Source organism: Gavialis gangeticus, unplaced genomic scaffold, assembly GCF_001723915.1.
Source record: "Gavialis gangeticus isolate Ggan-Ray unplaced genomic scaffold, GavGan_comp1, whole genome shotgun sequence".
Classification (NCBI taxonomy): Eukaryota; Metazoa; Chordata; order Crocodylia; family Gavialidae; genus Gavialis; species Gavialis gangeticus.
Genome location: NW_017729025.1, coordinates 135,498,602 through 135,509,691, shown reverse-complemented (window position 1 = coordinate 135,509,691; position 11,090 = coordinate 135,498,602). Strand labels below are relative to the sequence as shown.

The 11,090-nt window shown below is 41.7% G+C and overlaps 1 protein-coding gene and 1 pseudogene across 3 annotated transcripts in view; both read right to left on the bottom strand.

Moving 5' to 3' along the window:
• NRIP3 (nuclear receptor interacting protein 3) overlaps positions 1-4,784 on the bottom strand; it is a 47,891-nt gene extending 43,107 nt beyond the window's left edge. For 2 of the 3 annotated variants that reach the window (XM_019519599.1, XM_019519598.1), the window contains exon 1: positions 4,391-4,784. In XM_019519599.1, the coding sequence (XP_019375144.1) occupies positions 4,391-4,564 (174 nt within the window). In that variant the 5' untranslated portion in view covers positions 4,565-4,784. The remainder of the gene's footprint in view (positions 1-4,390) is intronic. The other variant, XM_019519597.1, reaches the window with a different exon arrangement.
• On the bottom strand, positions 1,451-2,360 carry LOC109299268 (annotated as a pseudogene).
• Positions 4,785-11,090: the final 6,306 nt, after the last annotated feature.

The following is an 11,090-nucleotide window of genomic DNA, read 5'->3' as shown; positions in this document are numbered from 1 at the left end:
CTACTAGCGTGCTCACCTCACCCCAAATTTTGGTATCATCAGCAAATTTAAACAGGTTGCTTTTCACCCCGTCATCCAAATCACTGATAAAGAAATTGAACAGCGCAGGCCCAAGGACTGAGCCCTGGGGGACTCCACTGCCCACTTCCCCCCAGGTTGAATATGACCCGTCCACCACCACCCTCTGAGTGCGACCGTTCAGCCAATCTGCAATCCATCTGACTGTGTAGGCATCAATGCCACAGTCGCCTAGTTTTTTCCCTTGGAAACTTATTCCATATTTTGGCAACCCTAGATGAGTGGCCCTCCTCTCAACCCTCTCCAGGCCATCCACATCCCTCCCAAAGTGTGGCGCCCAAAACTGGATGCAGTACTCCAGCTGTGGCCTCACCAATGCCACATAGAGGGGAAGGGACTGAGGTGGGGCTGACTGGTTTTATGGTTCCCTGGATCCTGCTTAAAGATGGGCACTATATTTGCCCTTTTCCAGTTGTCCAGCACCTCTTCCAGTCATCACAAGTTTTCAAAGATAATGGCCAGTGGCTCTGCATTCATCTCAGTCAACTCTCTCAGCACCCTTGGGTGCATCATGTTTGGCCCCCTGGTCTTGTACACATCCAGATTTTCTAAATAGTCCCTAGCTTGTTCTTTCACCACTGCTGGCTGCTCATCTTCTCCCCAAACTGTGCTGCTACGTGTAGTAGTCTGGAAGCTGACCCTGCCTGTGAAGACCGAGGTAAAAAACAAACTAAAAAACATTAAAAAAAAATTAAACATATCTACCACAAATCCAACATGCTAAGACACAGTCAGTTAAGAGATAAATTAATTAAAATACATATTTTTCAACATAATAAAAATATACAATGTAGAATACAATTGTGGATTTCAATGCATTATACTTATTGACAAAGGAAGAAAAATGTTATTACATCATCAGTGTAACCCCATGCTACAACACAGTAGCAGATAATATACATGGCAGGAAATGTTTTTGGACAACTGTCAAAATTAGAGTGGAAACACACTATTGGTCTGAGTTTCACATGTGCTCAGCATCTCTGGACATCAGGCTATGTATTATCTAAATTAAGGAGGGGAGAATCAAGCTATAATCTTATTAGTCTAAGAGAATTTAGCAGCCCATTTGATGCAACTAGAGCATGGAAAATTCTGAGCTGTGTTTGGAAATGTTCACCAGTTTACTATTGGAGATAACATCAAGTCCCAAGTCCCTCTTTTCCTCTAAGATGCAGTTCACCTCTTGTTCCCTGTTGTCAGTGCTAGTGAAAAACCCCTTCAGAGAAGTCTATATTAATATAGGTATTTACAGTAAAAACCAGTTAAGTATTCCCCTGTCTGACCACTGCAACTCTTCCCGTTCAGACACAAAATGAAAATAGTCTATTTTATTTGAAAATGGATAATAATTTAAGATATATGGAATATTTCAATATTTTGTATAAATGCCCTGAGCAAGTATTCCACATCTTGTTGCAGCTTCTGACTGATAGACCTTGAAGGCTTTCGCTTTAGCATCTTGGCTGCGAAAGGTACTGAGATGAGGGTCAACTTTCTCCAAAGAGGGCAAATGACAAAGTGGAGCTGATTTCACAGGCCGTTGGTGTTCTCTCAGCATGCTGCAGTATGTCTTGTATACTTTCCCATGGGGCATTGTCCTCTTTTTTTGTTCCTTTTGAATGTAGGTGTTTTCCCGTTGTTCCTCCACCCAGATATCCTGGAACTGATGCTGGAGAACATCTGTGATAGGGGTATGGTGGCGAGGTGGCATTCCGTATGTCATGGCATCTGGCAGGCGTGGTGGGTCCTTTTTAAAGTGACGTTCGTCATCTTCAGGGAGACGGATATCGTGGGTTTGGCGGTACCTATAGTGTTCCTTTGCTGTGATAAGGCCAGCCTTGATTGCTTTGTGGTTCATAGAAATAAAATCACGTGGCATCTTCTTTGGTGGTTTTGGTGCAACTTTCATTACATTCCAGTGGCCTATTGCTTCAGGAACTCCCCCCTCATTGGGAAGACGTAGTCCATACACAAAATCAGACCCTGGCAAGCGTGCACAAATGTGGCGTGGCCTTCCCAGCTCTGGCTTAAGGATGAGGTGGTTCTGGAACATGGTGTCTCGCAGCACCCCAACTCTCTCATTTTCCATCCCCGATCGGATATCAGTTGCGATCAGGGGTATCAAGGGTGGCGGACAGGTGTCACTAACGCTGCATCTTCTTTTCTTTTTCCGAGGGAATTTGTGATCCTTGGATGCTTCCATTGCCAATCAGTGAGAAGCGAGCAGAGAGTGTCACTCCCAGCTCTCTTGTCCAACATGGGCACCTGAACTTGTTAGCCCTACAAGCCTAACTCTAGATTCTTGTGACATCACAAACCACACAACCTTCTTCCTGATGGCTTTATGATGTCATCAAAACTGAACATATTCATTGGTTGTCATCCAGTCACTACTGGCAACAGTAAGATGCAGGTGACTATGGTTCCTCCTGACAAGAGGGGGTGACAGCACCTGCTAGAGCCAGCACAACAAAGAGGGAGGAGGGTTTAACTTGAAGGGATGGAAGATCCATGAACAACTGGTGCCTCCTGTGACTGGGGAGGCACCATGGTGGCGAATGGGGACTGCCTGCAGCTGCTGCCGCAGATGCTGCCGACCGTGTCAGTGGTGGGGGGTACGGGTGCAAGTGGTGACCTCCCGCAGAAGCCGGCAGCAGCTTTGGTGGTGGCCAATCTCATGTACCCTCCCGTACCCCCACTACATATCGCCTATGGGAAGATCCATGTGTCTAAGGCAGCTCAACCCCACAGGAATGTTACTAAACCATCCCTAACTTAATGGCAATGACCTGTAATCAGTGAAAAAAAATTTTCTGAAAAGCAATTTTAAAAATTAAATGTCAAGGTAAAAGACTGTTGTTACAGCATGTCTAAGAGAGAACTTCAGACCGGGGTACCACAAATGTCACCTCCACCAATCATGCAGTTCAAATACAAAGCCAGACAGCTAATGTTTCAGCACTGAACTGTGAGGAGACTCAGGTTTTTTCAACAGCTCTGCTACTAACTTGTGCATGTAAAACGAAGTAAATCATTTAATCCCTCAGTACCTCTGTTTTCCCTCCTATCTGTTGTCTCTTGCCTATTTAGATTCTCTATATCAGGGACACTCTCTCAGAGCCAACAATGCCCTAAGCTGAGATGGACTCTCCAGGACTACAGATAATAATATCTCAGTAATTGTCCAAAAGAGATAATATCACAATTCTGGGCTTGACTGGGAAAATTCCTTCCAAGCTGGGACTCAGGTCTCCCCACCAAGCATGAATTTCTAGTCACCCTAAGTTGTGCCTAACATTTGTAATTACTCATGCAATGTTAAAAAAAACCCTCTTCTACGCACAATGCAGAAAACATCAAATTAATTTCCTTACTATATTTGCATTGATAGAGCTAAACAAACATTTCCAGAATAAGAAGGCAACGTTAGAACAAATCTAACCTGAAAACAGAAAGTTAAACTTTGACAATTAACTTATTCTTAGATATTCAAGTACATTGCAGAAGTCAAACATAAGTTATATACTGCAAAATATGAACTTGAAAAGGAAATCAGAAGTGAACCTTTACATTGTTTATTTTTATTTTTACAAGGACTTCGAATTTTGCATTTAGTCTATACTTCTCTTTAGAGAAAGCTAAGTTTTTACATATTAGTTTTCAGAGGGTTCTCTTAGTAACACCAATTGCCAGATAACATGTACTATGACATATTTCTGGAGCCTAATTACAAACTCTTTGCAAAGGGAAATTGAAGTGAATGTGCAGAAACCATTTACCAAATTTAATCTCAGAAAGTTTTTATTTTAAAATATTAAAGGTGATTGTGTTTTATCAGACTTCAAAGTGCGTGCATCCGCAGATGCCCACATATTGCATAACACACATACATACACGTGCAAATGATGTGTGTGAATATGTATGTATGTACTATGTGCATGTGTGTGAAGCCATTTTGATTTACTTCAATGCAAAGAAAGCAGTTTTGTACAAGTAAAATTGTATCTAGATGGTGAGACTAGTGTCAGTGAGGAAAAATATTTATTTTTTTTAGGTCTGAGTGATAGACCCCTGAATGCCATGTGCAGTAACGGAATAGCAACCTCACCAAGGTCATATTTCTACTTCTTTTTTATACACAAAAGCTATATTATTATTCCCTCTGCTTCCAAAAGTAACCATGTTCATTATCCTTTTAACATTAAAACAGGTGTTTTAATGTTAAGAAAAAGAAGAAAAAAAGTAACACCCACGCCAGCATTTTAAATCTGATGCCCCCCCCTCAAATTAAAAAAAAAAAAAATCTTACAGTATCTTTTGAAGTTCCCAGTTTCTTCAGCCCTTCCAGAGGCAGCAGGTCTGCTGAATCCTTGTGAATAAACTGAACTGCCTGTTTCATTCTCCTCTGCTGTCGGAGAGATGCAGCTTCCCTCATTTCCACCTCCTTCCTACTAGGCTCTGTGAGGATACCTGAATAAAACATCTTCTTGTCTGTGCACGTCTCGCTCTCACTGAAGAGATGTTACACTCCCATATAGCAATGAGCAACAAAATGATTTATTGTCTGCACTTGATAACGGGAGCCTCATGACGTTTCAAGATCAGCAGGTACTCCAACCAGTGCAGCACAGTAAAGGAGGGGTTAGGCACATTGCAACATGCTGCAAACAACCTGCATGAATTCAGACTCAGTCTAGAGGAATAATCAGCACTGTTACATCTCACTGGCTCCTCTGAAAGGAAGGGTTGGAATGACTAAATTAGCCTTGGGCACCACCCTGTCTTTAACATTACACCAGCACATGTGCCTTTGAGTTGGTTCTAGGAAAATAAATGTTTCAGAAGATGAGCTTTTGTAAACAAAACCAGTTTGTTCTCTAATGAAATAGATGTGATCTTAAAAAAAAAGAGAGAAACAGAAACGTGTGTAATATGAAAATACAGTGGTAGCCCTAGAGAGAGAAGGCAGGACAGAATGGCACCACACAGTCTAGCTTTATAAAGAGTTCATCTGCTGCCTTGTAGAACTCGGGGATAGATAATCTGTGCCTTTTTAGTACTTCCAGAACGAAAGGGTGTGTCTACACATGTACTTTAATGCACATTAGTCTATTTTAATGTGCATTAAAGCTTCACAAAAAAGTGCTCTTTAGCTAATGTGCATTAAAACAGGCAAATACGTGTTTTTCTAGTACCTCACAATGGAGGGCACCTATACATGAGCATGGAGGCTGCTTCAATGCACTGTAGTTACAGCACATTGGAGCAGACTCAATTAATCAAGTCTGCTGGAGCATGGCAGTTACTGCGCTTCAGCAGCCTCCTACATCTTGTGTGTCGGCATCCCTGCGCTTAAAAATGGGGGTGGGGTGCTTGAACTAAACCTTGTTGAACGAGCTTTAGTTCAAGTGTTTGAACATGTGAGGAGGCTTTCTAGATTGGATTGTACCTGTACAATAACAATATATAGATTTGTATGACTGATCGGAAGACACTTTTTACATAGTAATACCATCCAGAACATAAAAATAGCAAGAGCCAAGGCAGAGGCTTATGTCAAGCGCGCTTTTGTGTGCATGTCTAAATACTTTGAAGAGTCTGACTTGTCCAAACACTATTGTACACAGGGGTTATACTGTTGTGTCCTCCTCTACATCTGTGAAGCCTTACTTGCTTTGAGTCACACAAGGAGCTTCATTTTCTCCACATGTATGCAGCTCATAACTCAGATTTTATGTTTTATATACAGCTCAGGCAAGCTTTTGAGACATTTTGCAAGTTTCATGGAACTGGCCCTGTGTCTTAATACTTAGCAATGGAAAAGAATAAGGGAGGAAAGGAAAATAGTGTAAAAAGTGATCAAAACTAATTGGGGTGGGAGTAAGGAGAGGAAAAAAGCATAGCAACATAGAGCTTCTCTCTTATTCAAGAAACTAAGACTAAAAGCATAGGTAGACAAACAAGCTCTACCTTACACAGGAGAGATTTCCATTCCCTTATTCCTCCTGAAGAGTATCTTACTCCATGTCCCACTGACGTCAATGCAGTAAAGTGCACAAGAGAAAGGGAATTGGTATAGATCATTTTGCAACCAGGAGCTCACTTAATGCCTGTCCTTTACAGAATCAGTCTAGTGGTAGCAAAGTCGATTTAATAATATACTAATTTATCCCCATATATTTTAAACGTAAAAACACTTCTGGTGATAAGAAGGCACTGAAGGCCATTCGTCCAAGATTGCTATCTTGGCAGATGATGCCAGGAAGGCTAACTGTGACTAAATTAGTGTGAAAAATTATCCAAACACATACATCACCATAAACCATGTAAATCAGACAGCATACAGATACACTGGTTTCAAAGACATCTCTCTTCCAAGACAGATTATTACACTGACGTTGAGAGCCTCCTAGAGGTATGCAGACGTCAGTATACACCACTGTTCTTTGGTGATGATCAGGGGGCACAGTTCTGTGAATCAGCTGACATATTTGATCTCTATAAGCAAATCAGGACTGAAGACAACTATACATTCAACTTATCAAAAGCACTAAGTTACAGGCTAAACTAAATTAAGCTCGGAATACAGAACGCACCGAAGTGCAGGGCAATGCTTTCCTAGTCTTGACGTCAAAGGCTGTTAAAGTATAAACTGGCTTACATATTCAGAAAAGCTGTGTCTGTGCTCAAAGATAATGAGCAGAACACTCCCAAAGGCATAAATGACACGTAAGTGTTGATAGACGGGGGGGCACAACCCCATGCTGCTGCCACTACCTCTGCCTTCAAGGTGCTGGCTCTGGCCACGCTGCACCTCCAAGCCCTGCCATCAGCACAGAAATATGGGGGCGGGGGCGGGGCACTTGCCCCTTGTACCCCCCCCCCCCACATGTTGCCTAGGCCCAAAGGCCAACAGACAGTGTAAACAGACAGGATTTTTATTTTCCTAGCATACTTGGAACACCGGCCTACTATATAATGAGCCATTACAAGCAAATATGCCTTAGAGCAAGGGTTTTCAACCATGTTCAATAAGGGTACCCCCAATGGCCCATAAGGGTACCCCCAGTGGCCCCCTTTTTAATATGTGTACCCCCAGAAGGGGAGGGTGGCGAGCGGCCAGACATGGTGCGTGGTGGGGGGAGGGTGGCAAGTGGTGGCAGTGCAACATCTGTGCAGCTCTGCTCTCATCCCATCCCAGCCCTGCTCCTGTGAGGCAGCGCTCCATCCCCACCTGCCCCGACATACCTCCTGGGACCTTTCAAAGTACCCCAGGGGTACACATATCCCTGGTTGACAACCCCTGCCTTAGAGGATAAAGGCATCTTATTTTTCACCTTAGAAACTATTTGGCATGAATACACTGGATGAAGAAAAACCATAAAAGTTCATACTAAAATTGGTAGGTGACATTGATATAAAAAGGATCCACAAGGCAGAAATGTTCTGTTTTGCTGTATTAGTAAATGCCCAGTTAGCTCTGACTTATGGCAAAAGAAGCATGTACATCCAACTGAGATAGCAGGTAGAGTGCTAAATTAAACCTTCATGTTACAGTTCTAAGATGTAGCCTGTGTTTTAACTTAGCAAACGAGAGTTTAATGGTCCCACAATTTTCTCTTTTACCATTTGTTATAAAATTTCCTGATGTCAATAGAGGAGCAGAAAATCTGCCCAGTGGTATTAAATCTTTGTGCTTTACGGCAATGTAAAGAATAAGAAATGCTCTTGGACTCATCTCCATCTTAATATTCAGCAGTCAAATACAAAACAGCAAATCAGCTGCTCATAATGTGCAGCATTTCCAGCACTGCCTGAGTTTTATTCTGTGTTTTTTTTAATGCATCGATTAGTCATTTGTTTGCAACAGAAGCTAACTCATGTTAGCCAACTGCATTCCTTCCTCTAAGAGTGGTATGCTTATGTCAGAAAATACATTAGCAAAGCTCTTGTTCTGCTGCTCAAAGGAAGTTTCCATGGATAAACTGTCTTTTATGGGAATAAAGCTAAAAAGGTCAATGAAATCTTTTTCATTGCTGTCTGACTTCAAAGGGACATTTTCTTTGAGTAAAATAAAATCACAGCTGCCATCCAAGGGAAACTTCAATAGGTTATCAAGGTTTTTTCTAATTCTGGAGGAGTTAGCCCTGTTTTCTATGTAACCACCCCAGAATCAGGCCAACATGCTTGTGCCTTTTTGTGGTACAGATGTTGACAATTGGGGTGTTTTATGAGGGAATATGAAAGGATCCTTGTAATCCCCCAATGAAGTATTTTTCTCCATTTGCAAACCTGATTCTAAATGTCCTGCACAGCTCAGTGGACACAGTTCCTGCACTTGCAGTACACTCTTCCTGTGCAGGGATGGTTGCTGCCTGTGGTTTTTTCACTGCTTGGCAATGATCGCACGATGCTCCTTCATTTCCATGGCTGCGGGATTCTGAATAGGAGCTGCTGGATGTGTAGTAACAGACGGCTGGGGCCTGACATCCTAATTTTCCTCAAGTAATGGCAGCTGTAAGAAAACATAAAGCTATTTCCTATCACAGGCTAGCTAATTTTGCTGGAAATCTGAGTGATTCATAGTTGCAGGCACAGACAGGCTGTATATGCTGAGGACAAAAGGCAGATGGCTGCGGATACTTCAAACAGCAGCAGCTGAGATCTAAGGGATGAAGTGCAGAGAAGTACCTATTGCCCTCTGCCATGTCTCAGATGTCTGCCAGACCTGCAAAGACAAGAACAAACTCTTCCCTCTCCAGTTTCCAAGCCAGCCCCAGGAGGAACGCTGGGAGAAGTACAGCTTGCTCTGCACCTTTCAATGTTGCCTTCACTGCCGTGCACATTTGATTAAGAACGTTTGCCTATTTCTCATCATTCTTTTTATACATGTTAGTTGGTGTAGTTAATTAACATAAGTTGGCAGCAACCAGCAGTAAATATTTATTTATAGGTTGCTGTAAACATATAACTGTAGGTCATAGCTTCCTCCCTTTTATTTTCTTTTCACATTAAATAAAATATTCTAAACTTCCAATATATTCCAAATAGACTTCCAAATATATATCTACCTAGCCCATAACATTCCATGTAATAGTTACTCAGTGAAAGGACAATAAACAAGGTACAAACTGCAACACTTTTACCAGTTTTACCATGAAGCAGATGCTGGGCAGAACTTATAGAAAAACACCAGAAAGACTTAGAACAGTGATTCTCAATCAGGGATGAATCCAGGGGATGGTACACTGCTGCAGTTGCATTCCCCTCTGATTCCTCCTCCACCCAAACATTGAAACCTATTGCCTGGGAGTTTGCAGTGGCATTTCTATTCAAGCAGCGCTGAGTCGATGGACTTCTTGGCTTATTATCATCTCCCTGGTTCCTGCTATTCTCTCTCCACTCCATGGGTGTTAATCTCTATCGTTTTCAATAGTATTCATTTTCTATGATTCTATGTTCCACTATTCAAACTATCCTTTCTTTTGTAATGTTGCTGTCTGTTAGCCATTCTTGGTAATGTCTCTTTCTCCAATTTCACAGCCCTGCAGACTTTTTATCTCTAGATAAAAACCTTAACTCAGAAGTGGTACTATTAACTCAGGTGTAGGAATGACTGGCAAAGAAGCACAGACAGCACTCACAAGATGCTCAAGAAGGCTGGTTTCTCTTTTATGAACCTAAATGAGAGACATACATTTATGACTGTAATGACTACAGGACTAATGACACAGCTGTTGAGTGTTTTGGCTATATTTTACCTAGCTGTGTTTCTTTTTTTAAAACTTTATATATAATCTGGCAGATCAGTGCGCATTTGATCTTAAATTGAATAATATATGGCTAGCCCCCTAGCATATTCAGAGATTCATAGATTGTAAGGCTGGAAGGGACCTTGGAAGATCATTGGGCCCTGCCCCCCTGCCTACCCCCCGCACCAAGCAGGAAAGACAACTGGGGTAAAGTGACCCCAGCAAAGTGACTGTCTAGTCTCCTCTTGAAGATTTCCAGGGTAGGTGATTGCACCACCTCTGGAGGGAGTTTATTTCACAGTCTGGACACCCTGGCTGTGAAGTTTTTTCTAATGTTGAGCCTGAAGTGATCTTCCACAAGTTGTAACCATTGCTCCTGGTTTTCCCCAAGGGTGCCCTGGTGAACAGGAATTTATTTATGAGATTAAATATGAGATTAAATAATACCAAGTCTTTCACACTAAAAAGAAGAAAGTGTAGGCCCTGTTCCTGTAAGTATGCATCATTTTATTACCAAGATAAAGACAAGTATATGTGTGTACAGAGTAGTCAAAAACAGGTAGCTGAAACTGTGGAGTAGTGTACAGAATGATCATCTTTAACTATATTTCTTCCATTACAAGTGGACTCTGAAAAAAGGTATAGAACAGTAAATCTAGAATAAGAGAAGATGAAACTTTATCTTGACTGGATAATGAAAATGTAGAAAATCACTATTAGAAGAGAAACACTATGACTTAATAAAAAAATTGTTATGTACAATATATTTTATTTATTTGAAAATGCTGGCTGCTTCAACCTCACAAGGTGGGACTGAGCTGCAACCATAATTTCAAATGTGACAGAAGTACTTCTATATGTTTGATTAAGCCAAATCTTTTGTAAAAAAACAGCAACTAGTTACCAAAAGGAATATGTGTGATGTGAAACAGAGATATATATGATTTATTATGCCACCGAGGCTACAAACATATGTTATATTTGTTCTGGGATAAATCATTTTACCACGGCAAAAAGTACAATCATTCAGACATCTATGCTGATGACACCAAACTTTGGGGTAAAGCATCCACGCCTGAGGAAAGGATAGTAATCCAGGCTAACCTTGACAGGCTCAGAAAATGGGTGGATGAAAACCTAATGGCCTTCAATGCCAAAAAATGTAAGGTACTCCGCCTTAGGAAGAAAAACCCGCAGCACGCTTAGAGGCTTGGCAGTGCTATGCTTGCTAGCACCGTAGCTGAAAGGGACTTGGGG